The sequence below is a fragment of the Chelon labrosus genome (genome assembly GCF_963514085.1).
Source record: "Chelon labrosus genome assembly, chromosome: 20".
Taxonomy (NCBI): Eukaryota; Metazoa; Chordata; class Actinopteri; order Mugiliformes; family Mugilidae; genus Chelon; species Chelon labrosus.
The window spans coordinates 8391779-8407934 of NC_140353.1; the positions used below are offsets into that span (position 1 = coordinate 8391779).

Sequence of the window (16156 nt, forward strand, 5' to 3'; positions counted from 1 at the left end):
GTATAATCCTTTCCGATTTGCCTCTCGTATCATCATATGTTTCTACTCTGTCAGGGACACATTCATTTTTAAATTGTGAAAACATGAAAAACGATCTGTGATTACTTGTGCAACCCTTCCCGTCCTCCACCCGTCTCCCTCGCACCAGATCCATCTTATTCCCTCCCTCCCTCTTGCCTCTCTGTCTCCCTCAGACAGATCTCTGGGCTGTTGCCAGTCAAGTTACATGAGCGAACAGGCGGCCGTACATTCCTGCTCAACATAGCTTGGCACTCAGGGGATTCCCTCCCCTACTCTCCCTCTCTCTCTCTCCCCCTCTCTCCCTCTCTCTCGCCCTTTCTTTGTTTTTGTCCATTCCTGAATCGCGCAGTGTCCAACTTGGTGAGCCGTGGGCTACACTTGCATCCGAGGCATTCCTCTCCTACTCTGCTGCTCTTCTTTGTCTTCTAATCACGAAGAAGATGCTTCTTTTGTTGTGCTGAAATGCAGCAAACCTTGCGTTATTTTGCACTCACGGCGTAAGCTGCGTTTTGACACGCTCCTTTACTTAGTTGGCCTCACAGTAACTCCCACTTGCATTTCTGGCTTGCATGTTTTGTTTTGTTTTTTGTTGAGGAATACCTTGCATGCAGAGAGGAGTTTGCCTGAATACTTGACTGCAGGGGCTCTAAAACATGCTCGGTGTTGAATCCTGGTTTATTGTTTCAGTGTTTCTGGGATTCAGTCTTACTTTACTCAACCACCATTAGATGACTGTTTGAGCCTTAACCAGGAAACACAAGTATTGAGGCTCGTAAAAAGAATATGAACCCGACAGGATTAGTTTTGATTAGTTTTGTTAATTATTTAGTTTATATAATATTCACACAATTGCAATTAGGAAATCGGCGTTTTATAGCTTGATTTGTCCAATTAAGCAAAGTCCAGAACTTAAGAAAGAGCAAAGACGCAAAAGTACATTCACCTTTCGTTCACCTTTAAAGTGATGACTAAACAGATCCGCAATGTCTCCTCATTCCTGACGAGATCATCTCGATTGTTGTTGGCATTAATCCCGTGTCTTTCTAAGAAGCGGCGTTTCTTTGTAATTACAGGATTGAATTGCTGCAAGTAATGATTGTTTTTATCACTGGTTAAATTGTAGATTTTTATTTTATTTATCATTTATTTATAACAGTTTTAGGCGCAAATTTCCAGAATCAAAAGTGGAAGTCTTTAATTGACTCGTTTTGTCTAACCTTTTGCTGCCCTCTAATGGGGTTCACAAGAACCTGTTGGTATTCATATGCTCTTAACTGCATAACATCATATTCGATAGGGGTCTGAGTCATTTAGTTTTTATAGGCCTCGTCCTTTTATTTTTACTTTCTGTTTGCTACATTAAGTCACCTAGTTGTTAGCGTGCTAAAGAGTTAGCATTCTAGATGACAACAGTTGCCTGGTAGCGGTGCTCTCAAGCGGTGTACGTGCGACATAAGATGCAACTCGGGCAGCCTTGGAGCGTCAGTCAAGGGCTCAGTGACTTCATTGGCAGGGGGTTTGCAAATTCAGTTCAGTTTTATTTATACAGCGTCAGTAACAATACAAATTATCTGAAGAGGCTTTACGAAACCCGGTCTGAAAGCACGAAGGCGTCAGTGGCAAGGAAAAACTCCCTTTAAACAGGAAGAAACCTTAAGCAGAACCTTAAGCACACATGGAGGGACCCCTCTGCTTGAGGCCGACCAGGTAGAGACAAGAAAAAGAGAAAGAGAAGAGAGCAGCAAGAGGAACGAGATAAACATACACGTGACTTAAGTGATTTGCATGTTATATGAGAGATTGATAATGTAAAAAAAAAAAATAGGTTGAAGCCAGCACACCTTCCATGCAGTGGACATGTAGCGACAAGTGTTGGATGTCAGCTTGCCAATGGCTTCCATTGTGAAATATACTGAAGCTTGTCGCTCTGTCACTGCTCAAGTCAACGCAAACATTAAGGTCGATGTTGTGGTTTGAACGTCAAACACTTTTCCTACGCTGAAGCAGCAAAACGTACCCGTGAAACTATAAAATAGCGATATAAAACCAACGAGTGTTGCTTAGGGGGAAAAAATAATAATAATACATTTTCAAAATACTTCAATCAATTATTCAACCAATCATCTCAGTATTAAGCGGGGCCCTTTCTTCAGTTCTTACTAATAACGCTTCTTAATCACAATGAGATCGATGACTAATGTGGTCTGATTAAATATTAAAACGGTGACAAATCGTCTAATAGATGTGACGACCTGTCGCTTTTCCTTTTTCGTGTCATAAATCAAACATTTATTTTTGGACGTATGGTTTGTCAAAAGGACAATCGGAAGACTTTGAAAGAACTGTCTCTGTGTGCATTTCATCAGCCGAAATTAATTGCTAATAAAAGCTTAGAGTTGTCGTTTGCAGTGCTTGTGATTTTTTTGTAGATGATTTTATTTCATTCTGAACTCTGGCCTGCTTATCCCGTTCACGTTTGCCTCGCCACATCAGCACAAACGATGTTTTGATATATAGAAAACGTGGATGGTTTTAAATGGAAACTATTCAGGGGCCGTAACTTCTTGGCGCTGTCTGATTCCTCTTCGCCGAGAGAGAGAACAAAGAATTTCCGCATGTGTCCTCATATTTAACCGCACACTCCTGGACGTCTACTTCGCGCCGGCGTGCCCCCTCTGTGTCCCCTCTCTGCAACACTGTCGCCTCTGTCTCCTGTTACTCCCCTTCTCTGTTTTCCTTTCCACTCCGTCTCTCGTACGTTCTCTGTGTTTAAAATCCAAATTACCACAGCGGCCTGCCCCGGGTCCTGAGGCTGTTATTGATCAGCCAGCAAAGAGAGAGAGAGAGCGGTGCGGGGAGGGAGAGAGGGAGCCAGGGTGGGCAGAGAAGACGCCTGAAGAGCTTGTCTGAACCGGAGGGTCTATTTCTGTCTGTCTCGGTGCGTCATTATTGGCCAGAAGACACCCGGGACATGCGGGATGAGATGACGGATGGTTGAGCGGAGGAGGGGAGAGCAGGAGCAGGAGTGGGAGGGAGGCCGAAGGGGTGAAGTTTAGTCTTGAGAGGTCACCTTTTCAGGGGGGACGGAGATGTAAACGAGGACCATTTTCAGTCTAGATCAGTTTTGTCTGTCAGCTCCCAACGACGTCCGCCTGTTTGTTGTGTTGTGCACGTCCAAGTGAGGATCTGTGTTACGCCGCAAAATGCTCAGTGGCAGTCTACTTAGATTCAAGTCCTGACATGTTGCTTCTCGCTCTCCCTTTTTCTACGTAAACACGCTGACGTGGTTGATATCATCTGCATCTACAGCCAGCACATTCCACGAGTCCTTCACTGTCTTAAGATAGGAGAGGACACACCTGGTCAGGGTCACCAGGGGTTTCACCTGAACTTTACAGGTGACGACGATGCTGTCTTTTTTTTAGATGTGAACAAACCTGATCGTTGAGAGTGGTTTGAATCAAATCTTGCATAACATTATGATATTGTGTCCGTCCAAGACAGTTGTGACTCGCTGTTTTTCTAATTTTTTTGAGTTGTTCCTAAATCGTATTTGTGTGTGTGTGTGCCTGTGTCAGGCTGCATCCTGCTGGGGATGGCTGCTGCCATCAAGGAGTGTCATTGCTATGGGTTGGGGGTGCCTGGTCTGGTCTAGGTGGGTGCTACATGTCTAAGTAACATCCACACGAATGCCAGGTCCAAAAGTTTCCCTGCAGAACATTGAATTCTCACTAGAATGTCAATGTCAATGTTATTTACTTCTCCTGTCAGTGGTTTTAATGTTGTGGCTGCTCGGTGTATGCATTTAAGCTAACAAATCAACTTAATCTCCTTAGAGACGTTTATATTGATAACATACTGCTGTAAAAGTTAGTACACACATGATTCTGACTGCATACTCTGCATATTGCAGTAATTAAAGCAATGTTATGAGCCAAGAATATAGTGTTAAAAATTAACGTAGCCTCAGGGCACCCTTCTCTCCCCCCCATCACTGCCTGTCTCTCCAAAAAATAAAAGAGAAATCGATCCAGGTAGCCACTTTTTGCTATATCAAAGTGTAGATCTTAAGCAGGCGTTTATTATTTGGTTTAAATTCAGTATTATCAGGTGGTCTGATGCCTTTCTATAACGCTGTTAGCTATGTTATTTATATCTGTCCTTTATTTGCAGTTGCAGGTTTCAGTATTTGTCTAAACATTTAATTTGGTGCACTGAGGACACCCATGCAAATGAGAATGGACTAATTACATTGGAACGTCTATCTGGATGTCTGTGGACATCATGTCAACATGGTAGCGACATGATACCTCCTGCATGACGGCGTAACAGCCGTGCAAGACACTACCCACTGAGAAGTCATGGGTCGGAGCGTCAACATGTTGGCGGCCGGTGCAGATGGCAGGACGGTCTCGAGTTTTAATTATGACTTTGACGAAGAAATCGTATTTAATGCAGGTTTGATTCCATCTTGTCAGTTCCTGAGCGCCGTGGAAACCTCCGACTCCTTTTCTCAAAAACCACCAACCCCAACTCAAGTCTTACTTTCTCCAAACTTCCAAACGTGGTTTAATTCTGGCACATTTTGCAAGCTAAAAAATTGTGTTATCCAGACGGCAGACACAATTTTTCTTTTTCCAATTTCTTTCTACTCTTAAGTCGATTGAGTCCAGATTCCATTTTTAGAGGTGGTAAAGGGCTGTGTTGTTGAGGGGATCTGGTTTCGACAAACATCCGTCGACTATTAATAAATCATGGCTGCTCTACACAGCGGGACGCTGTTGGCGTCACCGTGTTTGTGTGTCTGGGCGCGTACGCATGTGTGCGCTTTCGTAAATCATACTAGGAGCCATAACTTTCTATTTAAACAAGGCGCCTAAACCCTTTCTGTCTCTCTTGAGAAAAGAAGACTTTGTATCTCCCGTCTCTTCGGGCTACAAACGTTATTTCCCGCGCTCCTTTTCTCTCTCTTGTTGCTTTACTCTTTTAATTGGCGCTCAAACTAAAAATGGTAACCAAAAACATGTGGAATTGCAAGCCCAGCCTTTATTAATAATTCTCTTCAGGACTCGCTCACAGCTCCCAGTTTGAGATTTTAACAAAACCAACTCCTGGAAGGGGGGGGGAATCAGACGGAGCTAGACGAAGCGGAGGCGAGAATAAGAGATGGGCTAAACGAGGAGTAACGACAGAAAGGGAAGAAAGGTTAAAGAGAGAAGGTGGAGGTTGTAGAAGTGGTGATTTGTGGCCCGCAGGAAGAGGCCACAACGGGCCCAGACGCTGTGTGTTTCCTCTTGATAACGCTCAGCAGCCTCACATGTACTCGCATTTGACTGTAGAGTCAGACCTGGCTGATCCTGGCTGTTTTTTTGGGTTTTTTTTTTATGTCTGTGTGGAATCTTCTGAGCTTTATTCAAGTATCTCCTAAAATTGACTATAGTCCTGCCAAAGAAGATGATGAATAACTGCAAGTATTCTGTGTTTCCTGCCATATTTATAATCTTGACAAGGTGGAAACGGCGGACAAGTGTATTATTCTCACTTATCGCAGATGTAGGAGAAGAGAAGGGCAAGAAGTCCTTAAAGTCCTATCTTGCTTCTACTGTTTTTATCATAGACTGTATATAAATATGGACAACGTGTCGCCACTTCCTTGCATCGGCCAAGCTGACGCTATTTTCCCGGGGTAAACGGGCGGCACCATCTTGCGACTTCGTGGCCTGAGTCTGCGCGGTACAGTCTGATGTCGATGACCCGACCAAATGTCCACCAGACTCTCTCGTGTTTTTGTTTAATTAATACTATGCTCTGCTCTGAGTCTACCAGTTACAAGGAAATATTGAATTATACACTGCACTTATTCATTCAACTCTCACGGTGCCACAGGACCGCTTTACAGAGCAGTTGGCATAGCAACTGGTAGTCATCATGAGGTCACATCCTGTTTCTATAGCGTCAAATAACTAACTAAAATGAAACTGATACTTGAACATGCATCAACATTATATTAACTACCTAAAATAACAGAAACCATCCTTGAAAAAAATGTATTTGACGTGTATTTTAGTGTTTTAGTTTGACTCCCATCCACTAACATGGAGGGGGTGGAGCTTATGAGTTTATACCGCAGTCGGCCACCAGGGGGAGCTCTACTTGCTTTGGCTTCACTTTTGAGGAGCTGCTCCGCCGTCCATCTTTATACTGTCTATGGCTTTTGTCTAGTGGAGTCTAGTGCCCTTCATCCTGCACGTACAGCCTCACTATTGAATTCAGTTAACTATTGGGACGAAAAGAAACCGAGTGTGTCCTTGTTCAGTTAGAATCACGGAGAAAAGCTGAAAGGATAAATCAGTAAGACGAGAAGGGCTAGCCGATTAGTCAGCACTGTTTAATAAATAAAAAATCATATATAATTGCAGTTTTGAGTGTTTTTTACAAAAAGGTTTCTTCCATTTCTTGTAGATGTAAAAAAAAAAAAATTGTGAAAAATGATATTGCTACATAACTGTAGTCTGCAAGTGCCTCCTTCAAGGTGCCGTTTCCAGACTGCAAAATTCCTGCACTCAGCCGGAGGACGGCGTTCTTAAATCTCGACAGTGAGAGATTGAGCGGCTCGCATTAGCTTTGAAGTTAATTTGACAAGCGCGCATATGCTCCGACTATAAGCAACATCACCTGTGGACAAAAAAAAAATAAAAAAATAAAAAAATACGCTATGCTCTGTCACCTCGGAGGCAGAGAGAGTGTGTGAAATGTTGGCGAGGGAGTAGATTTGTGTAGATGTGTGTGTGGGTTGAAAACATCATTACCTAGGGATCTGAGGACACGGCCAGACATCATTAGGCTTTAAGGCGAGAAAGTCTCCGTGGCACTAGTTTTGCAGTCTGCCTGACCCAGCAGACACGACGTGCAGGCATGCCGTTTAAGATCATTTATTTGGGTTTGCGTGTAGTCCCGCTTGTGTGTGTGTGTGTGTGTGTGTGTGTGTGTGTGTGTGGGGGTTAGTATACGTGTTGCATCCTATGCGTGTGTGTGTTTGCGTGTATGTTATTTATTTATTTTTGCCTGGTAATATGCCTGAGCCTTCATTATAGCAGGAGCCATAACTTTGATAAATCACTTGGGCTTGGGGCCCTCACTGCTTTCACAGTATTAGAAAACTAATTGAAATTCTCTTCCGCCCCCTCCTCTCTCTCTCTCTCTCTCCCTCTCCCTCTCTCCCTCCTTTTTCCTCTCCCCTCCCTGTTTTTCACCCTTTCCCCTTCTTTCCCTTCCCTCTTACCATCTCTGTAGCAGGGGCCAAACAGTGCCATGGTTTTTTCAGAGGAATGGAAGCCAAGAGGGGGGAAAATGTCATCACTGATTTAATAGGCGTATTCTTACCCAGAAACACACAGCGGGCTCGCACACAGACACACACACACTGCACTCGGGGGACTGTTAGGAATCCTGATAATGTCATCATAGGAATCTCCATAATGTACCCCGGTCTCCTGCAGGCTCAGTTTGACTGTGCCTCTCCTCTGTTTTTGATTAGATTGGGAGGGGAGGGGGGTGAGAGTTTAGGTTTAGGTTGATGGGATTTAGAGTTTAGATTCTTGTTTCTATGGATGTGATCCCCCCCCCCCCCCGCTGTATCCTGGATTGAGGGTCTGTTTGGTTCGTTGCCTGGGATCTCCCAGCTGCCTCTGGATTGAGGGTTTAGTCGATTCATTGTCCACAATCCCTCCACTGCCACTTGATTTGTTCCATTTGCAGAGATCTGTCTGTGCTGCTGCTGCTGCTAAACTCAGGGTGTGGTTGATTCGTTACGCGGGGATCGCCCCCCCCATCCCCCCGGATGAGATTTGTTTTGCTGTCCCGGATGTCCTCACCGCTGCTGGATTTAGGGTTCGGGTGTTTTATGAGGCTCCATCTCTCAGCTGTTGCTAGATTTAGGGTTTAGTTGTTTTGTTGTCCGGGATCTCCCTGCCTGCTGCCACTGGATGTCAGGAGGTGGGTTTTAGACACTTCTTAATATCCAGCCTGTGCCACTGTTCTGTGTGACACTTGGGGCTTTGTGTCCGGCCCGGCGCACCCCTCTCCTCTAGGCGGGTGAGCTTTGTAGCGAGAAGCCAATGATTTTGCGATGAAAGCACGAGTGTGTGTGTGTGTGTGTGTGTGTGTGTGTGTGAGGCGGCTCGTGTGAACCGGGCGATTTCGTGGAGTCCTGTCAGCACACAAGATTCTCTCCGCAAACATTCCTCCGACGTGATGCAAGCCCAGGAGGCGAGGGCAGCGTACGTATTTTCGACAGGCGGCGCGCGTCCGTCGCCCAGACAAATCCATACCATCGCTCCCGGGCACATAAGCATCCACACGCAGGTTATATGCGAGTGTAAATGTGTGTGTGTGTGTGGTTAATGAGGATGTGTTGATTGATTAGACTGCAGTAATTAGCTGGAGTGTGAAGGCCTGGAAAGGTCTCCGCTCTGGTGGGAGTGTCTCCTCTGGAGAGACGTGGAACTGTGCTATGCACCATTACATTACACACAGACGCACCACAGAAACAGTCCCATCCAAATCTCCGATGCGGGATGAGTCATCTCTCAGAGGCAGACCTGATACTTGGTGCAAGTGTGAAGCAAGAGGAAGGATGTTTGCTGCGCGTCTGTGTGTGTGTGTGTGTCGGAGTCGGAGACATAAGGATGTTTGCGGCGCGGAGATGTGTGTTGCTGAGTGAGATGTGCTTGTGCCAGCAGTTTCTTTTTCCTGCACAGTGTGGCCAGAACACTGACCTGATCCTCTGCCTCACAAATCAACGCCCTCCCTCCTTCCCTCTCCTCTCATCCTCCTCCTCCTCCTCCTTCTCCTCCTCCTCCTTCGGCTCATTTGACTTCACTCCTCTACCCAGATCTCTTTTGTGCATCACAGAACCACTTCTTGTAAATGCAAATAATAAGCTACTAAGTGTGACAACCTCAGTCTCTAGCCTTGAGTTAGGAGGGCTGTAGATTGAACTGCTGCAGTAAACTATTGCAAACAGCACCACCACATGGTGAGCTGGAGAATTACATCACATTTCAGCAGAATCTTTTCTTACTTTCTCATTTATTCTGTTTATTTACTTCAAAATGAAAGTAAATGTCACTTTAAAACCCATCCCACATGAGGTTGAGCCTTTTGAATGTATTAAATTTGTTTCTACCCCTCACTGACTTCCAGTTTTCTTTCCACTTAATGTAATAATTTGCTAACGTACGTCTTTCTTTCTTTCCCCATCCCTCTGCTTTCACTCCTCTACCTCCCTCCCCTCTCTTCCCCATCTTCTCCAAAACAGGAAGTTCTACTACATCACTCTGCTGAGGGACCCCCTGTCCCGCTACCTCAGCGAGTGGAGGCACGTGCAACGGGGAGCCACGTGGAAGACCTCCCTGCACATGTGCGACGGACGGACCCCGACGCCGGAGGAGCTGCCCTCCTGCTACGAGGGGTCCGACTGGTCGGGGTGCACCCTGCAGCAGTTCATGGACTGTCCCTATAACCTGGCCAACAACAGACAGGTACAGAGAAAAACAAAAAAATAGCCGATGTATAAAGCCAGTCACTGAAATGGGAAGTTGCACACAAATGCTTCCGGGCTTCTTTTTAGCCAATTGTCCAGTCTCTATTACTGCACACACTCAAAGATTTAAACCATTTACCACTGCTGCCTGCATCTCTTCACCTGTCTGGACTGTTTTTTCTTTCGGTCAGCCAGCACCGTGAAAAATAACAAAGCAGGCAAAGGAGATTAAGTCTTGAAAAGTGCAGTTTACCTTCAGTTGGAGTTGAAGGAGCAAATAAATTAGTTTTTATTTGCTTTATTACGTCCAAAAAAAGAGGAAGCTACCTGCTATAAGATGAATTGCACACGTGTGAGGATGCACTATCTCTTTCGCACATTTACCCGCACACAGTCAGGATTTTGCCCACCGGCCACAAACACCTCAAATTCACACCTTCTTTTCTCATGCTTTCTCAGTCTCCCACCTCGCCGTGTTGGCCGGCTTATCTCATCTGAGCCTGAGGGTGTTATTACTCAGGGTCCTATGACTTATAAATGTGGCACACATAAACGCACACATAAACTGGAGGCATCATGATGGAGCAGCAGGCTGAGGTGCACACGGTGTACTGGCCCTGTTCCTCTGCTGTACTGTGATATGATGAAGTGGTCCCTCGTTTTGGAACAAAGTTCGCTTGAATTTAAACTGGGATTGGGACTGGGAAATGTAGTTAAATAGTTTTATATGTAAAAAGGTGGATTTCTGAATCAGGACTGCAGCTATTTTTAATAAACCTTGTACTGTCTTCCTGTCGACCATGCAACTTATATCTTACCGGGTCATAACTGAGCCAACTTTTTCTCACCTAATTGCTGTATACACCGATCAGCCACAACATTAAAGGTTACAGGTGAAGTGAATAACATTGGGCATCTTGTGACGATTCAGTGTTCTGCTGGGAAACTTTTAAACCTGGCCATTCATTCATGTGGATGTTACTTAGACATGTAGCACCCACCTAGACCAGACCAGGCACCCCCACCCCATAGCAATGACACTCCTTGATGGCAGCAGCCATCCCCAGCAGGATGCAGCCTGACACAGGCACACACACAAAAACGGTTTAGGAAAAAAAACATAAAAAACAGCACAAGGTGTTGACCTGGCCTCCAAATTCACTAGATCCCACACTGATCAAGTATCTGTAGGATGATCCACAGAGGCCCCTCCTCTCAACCCATAGGAACCAAAGGCCCCCCACTAACAACACCCTCAGAAGGCCCATGTCCATTCTCTAATGAGTCACAACTGTTTTGGAGGCACATGGGAGACCTACACAATATCAGGGAGGTGGTCATAATGTTACGGCTGATCAGTGTAACTGTGAAATAACATAACAATATAACATGAATAATGAATAGCATACTGAAGGAAATAATTGGCATATGAATAAATAATCATTAGTCTGATACCCTATATAATGATTTTAGAGGAATAAGCAAACAATTGTAATAATACTGAATATCTCACAGACAGATTCTGTTTTGCAAATTGCAGACTGAAACCAACCTTCACTTGTTTTTCCCCGCTCCTGCAGGTGCGCATGTTGGCTGACCTGAGCCTCGTCGGCTGCTACAACATGTCCACGGTCCCCGAGAAGAAGAGGGCCCAGCTTCTCCTGGAGTCGGCCAAGAAGAACCTGCGAGACATGGCCTTCTTCGGCCTGACGGAGTACCAGAGGAAAACCCAGTTCCTCTTCGAGCGGACCTTCAGGTTGCGCTTCATCAGGCCTTTCATGCAATACAACAGCACCCGGGCTGCGGGGGTGGACCTGGACAACGCTACGGTCAGTGCAGTCCTTATCTGTAACTCTTTGGAAAACAGCATTGCGTAGTTTGGAAACTCTTGTCTCCAGATGTTTGTGAGTCAAAGAAACGTTTCCCCTTTGAACTTGTCAGATGGTTTCATTTAAATCGCTGACATCTGAAGAGGTAAAATTATCCAAATATTTCACAACAAAGAGAAAGAAATTCTTGTTTTTGTCCTTCTTGGTGTTTTTATTAATCTCACAACCGCCCACATTATCTTCTCACATTTGCAGAAGGTCCAGCCACTGGACTTAACTTAGCATTTAAGGTCAATAAACTAGATACCAAAGAGGTGCAAAGATAAAAAGCTGCTAAAGTGCAAATAATATCCCGAAAAACAGTCGTCTGAACGAGGAGAAAGTGTATAAATCCCCACAGGGAGAATGCTTTGTTATAGTTGCTCAAGATTGTGGAAGCTGTAAAAATTATACAGCTTCAGCAGAAAGAGGAGGAATTATATAACTGCATAGCCAGAGGTTGGAAGGATCTCCTGTGTGGAGGATTTAGTCATATTAGACTCCTGCTGATTGTACTCCTCCGGCTAACCGGAGCACGGCGTAGTAGAGGGTGGGAGACGTTGTCGGTGATGGAGAGGAGGTTTGTTAACATCCTCTTCTCTGGTGCTACATGCACATTATCCAGCTCCAACCCCAGGAGTGAGCCAGCCTTCTGAATAAGTTAGTCTTTTGGTGTCGTTGACCCTCAGGCTTTTGCCCCGGATAAGAAAAAGAATTGCGCTGGCTCTTTTAGGTGTTTTTACTCCAAACCCATCATTACCGTGTCTCCTCTGATGGAGAGATGGATCTGATGAAGTCTACCGTTAGGCTGCAGATTGTTCAGCTCGCCCCACTCACATACACCGTTCAGTCACAACATTAAAACCACTGACAGGAGAAGTGAATAACATTGACCATCTTGTGACGATTCAATGTTCTGCTGGGAAACTCTTGGACCTGGCATTCATTCATGTGGATGTTACTTAGACATGTAGCACCCACCTAGACCAGACCAGGCACCCCCACCCCATAGCAATGACACTCCTTGCCTGACACTGGCACACACACAAAAACGGTTTAGGAACAACTAAAAAAAGAACAGCACAAGGTGTTGACCTGGCCTCTAAATTCGCTAGATCCCAAACTGATCAAGTATCTGTGGGATGATCCACAGAGGCCCCTCCCCTCAACCCATAGGATCCAAAGACCCCCCCACTAACAACATCCCGTTGCCAGACACCACAGGACACCCTCAGAAGGCCCATGTCCATTCTCTGCTCAGTCACAGCTGTTTTGGAGGCACAACGGAGACCTACGCAATATTAGGAAGGTGGTCATTATGTTATGCCTGATCAGTGTACGTCTTTAGAACGAGTACTTTCCATACTTGCATCCTGCCGATGAACGTCATTATTTCGAATGAATATGCAACGGGCACAAAAAGTTAAAGATTATCTGCAAAAAACGTGGTAAAGAGATGAAAAAACATGAGGAAAGGGAGAATACTCCGGTCTTACATTGCTGTGAAATGAGTTGGGATGACTGTCACTGTTTTAAAATAAATAAATAAAAAATAAAAAAAAACGGCAGCTTCAAACATGTTCTTCACACTTTGATTGGTGCTGTGTGGGAGTTCTTTAACTCAATTCCCTGCAGGAAAAAAGAGAAAATGCATGCAGCTCGCAGAGGCTGGGGAAAGGTGGACCAGTGGTTATTATTATCACAACAAAAGAGCAGATATCACATTGTGAACGTTTCAGTTTGTGGCATTTTGTGATAGTTCAATAAATACATTATCATTTTTTTCTTTTTTTTTTTAAGAAGAATATTTTACAATCCACACGTAAAGCCGCTGAAAGCCCGCTCATTTAAAGTCTTAAAAATCCCAGTGAGTCATATTTGATATTTGATTGAGGCTGGCGTCTAAATTATTTGCCGACCGTCCTCTTTGCGTCGGTGTCCCTCGCGCTGCCGATCAAACACCTCCAGTTTTTTATTTCGTTTACAGTGCCACCTTTACCCTGTCGTGCACGTTGCTCCCGAGTGATATCCAGCGCTCCGTCACAGATTTCAAAGGGATCCTCTTAATTAAACACATTTCCCCCCTCCGTGTTGAATTCGCATGCAGCAGACGATTCGTGCCAGTGAAGCCGGCAGCTGCACTGCACTGGCACGGCCGAACATCAAACACGTTTCTGTTGTCTCCCACGTCGCCGCCGGCGGTTCTCTTTCAGTTCCCCCGCTCTCTGTAGAAGTACTATAAGGCATTCGTGCGTTTGTCATGTTATACGGCTTATTCACACAACGTGAACTTTTTCAAAGGACACAGAACTTTATTAGACTCACGCTGAGGAACCAGTCGCTAAACTGAGTTCACATGAGATGGTTCCAGGTGCCGAAAAAGTTCCTGGTTTGGTGGACGTTCTAGTAGTTCAGAAACTAGGATGTGTTCTTTGTTTGGTTTGTATTACTGTTGTAGACAGATTTACACGGATCAGGCATAACATTATGACCTGAATATTGTGTAGGTCTCCATTGTGCCTCCAAAACAGTTGTGACTCGTCAGAGAATGGACGTGGACCTTCTGAGGGTGTCCTGTGGTGTCTAGTGGGGGGCCTTTGGGTCCTATGGGTTGAAGGCAGGGGCCTCTGTGGATCATCCCACAGATACTTGATCAGTTTGGGATCTAGTGAATTTGGAGGCCAGGTCAACATCTTGTGCTGTTCTTCATGTTTTTTTTCCTAAATCATTTTTGTGTTTGTCCCTGTATCAGGCTGCATCCTACTGGGGATGGCTGCTGCCATCAAGGAGGGTCATTGCTATGGGGTGGGGGTGTCTGGTCTGGTCTAGGTGGGTGTTACATGTCTAAGTAACATCCACACCAATGAATGCCAGGTCCAAAAGTTTCCCAGCAGAACATTGAATTGTCACAAGATGGTCAATGTTATTCATTTCTCTGGTCTGTGGTCATAATGTTGTGGCTGATCGGTGTATACATCAATACTCCAAGAACGTTTTATAAGGATGAGAAAAGGAATAACCCAAAGCAATAGAGTTTCTTAGTCTCTATAAAAATACGTGGCACTATTGGGTTGAAAAGGGCGATATCTGTCTCACTCTTCTGTCTTCAATGCTTTTCTTCCTCTGACCCAGCTCAAGAAGACTTACATATCCCTTCTCTTCCCTCCTCATTAGATCCAGCGCATAGAGGAGCTGAACGAGCTGGACATGGAGCTGTACGACTACGCCAAGGACCTGTTCCAGCAGCGCTACCAGTTCACCAGGCAGCAGGAGAGGCGGCAGCAGCGCATCAAGAACCACATGCAGCAGAGCCACCAGGGCCTCGGCCTGGGCGTCGGCCTCTGGCCCTCCCGCAGCCGGCAGAGCTTGGTGTCGACGCTGGACGACGGAGACGGGGAGAGGGAGGAGAGGGAGGAGGGCGAGGAGGGGGGCAGAACGGAGGAGGCGGGCGGCCGGCTCCCCACCGAGGACTACATGAACCAGATCATCAACCGCTGGTAGCAGCAGAACGAGAACAAACAGTGGACATGCATATGTAATGTGAAATACACACACGTATACACACTCACACTTAACACTCGGAGACCCAAATGACTGACAAACCGACTTCACCGGAGGGCTGGGCTGCCAGAATCGGAGTCCAAGCGGGTTGCTATGGAAACCTGAGCTTGGTCGATTGCATCAGCTCACATTATTGAGGTTTGCCCGGTTGTTATTAGCGCCTGCTTGCCCTTTCCCCCCCGCCTCCCTCTGCGTTTCTTTGTCTCTCCCATCATCATCATTACTGACTGAGCAGAGATATTTTTAAAAGTTGCTGACAGCCCGGGTCTCTCGGCCACCTCTTCCGCCTCCGCTACCCCTCCCCGTATTCCTCTCCGCGGCCTGATATGGAGCATGAGAAAATGAAATTAAGTCTGTGAATTCCCACTAAACCCTTCGCGAAAAGGACCGGTCCACTTCCTGGATGCTCCGGTTTCAAAGGAACTGGGAAAGCTATGAAGGTGCGCCGACGGGGGCTGGGCTGAACAAAAGGAAAAAGGATGTGAGCACACGAGAGACTGAACCAGACGAAAGAGAGAGAAAATAAAAGAAAGAAAGAAAAGTTGGACTCAGATGTGTAATAAAAGCTTTCTGCTTTACGAGAAAAAAAAAAAAAATCAGCCATTTCACCCATGAACACGCTTTAGTCATGAGATAGTGACATTTTAGGATGATTTCGTTTGTATTTTCCTTTTGTGTTTATGCTTTTTTAAAAGCAGAATTGTAATAACACTGAGACCAATATTGCTGCCTAAAGAAAAGTGATTCCTTCTTTATTTTTATTTCTTTTATAAGTCAAAGCTAATGGATTGGGTTGATGTACAATGGACCATAGCCATTATTGAAGCCTTGCTTCTTTTGGGTGAGGGGTGGGAAGGGAAGTGGCCTGTTTTTCTGTTTAAAGGTTCCCAAAGCTCCTGTCGCTTAACAACTTCATTATTTCTCCCTTTTCTCTCCTTTTTTTTTTTTTTTGTTTGGGTCTCGGTCCTGCAGAGAATGACAACCAATTACAGAGCCGAACCTCACATAGGTGCGAAGAAATCAAAGGGAGTTGAGAGGAGGGAGAGGGGTGAGTCTGCTGTAGGTTGTTGCCAGGAACCGTGCAGCGTGAGCGGCAAGCGCTTCGGAAACCTTAACTCAGACAAATGCTCCAGATGGGAGCTGTGGAACTACTGGTCACCAT

General features: G+C 45.5%; 1 protein-coding gene across 1 annotated transcript in view; it reads left to right on the plus strand.

Moving 5' to 3' along the window:
• The window catches only part of hs6st1a (heparan sulfate 6-O-sulfotransferase 1a), a 54817-nt gene extending 38907 nt beyond the window's left edge, over nucleotides 1-15910 (plus strand). The window contains exons 2-4 of the mRNA XM_084568994.1: nucleotides 9341-9563; nucleotides 11146-11394; nucleotides 14608-15910. Of these exons, the coding sequence (XP_084425120.1) occupies nucleotides 9341-9563; nucleotides 11146-11394; nucleotides 14608-14934 (799 nt within the window). The 3' untranslated portion in view covers nucleotides 14935-15910. The remainder of the gene's footprint in view (nucleotides 1-9340; nucleotides 9564-11145; nucleotides 11395-14607) is intronic.
• The last annotated feature ends 246 nt before the right edge of the window (nucleotides 15911-16156 follow it).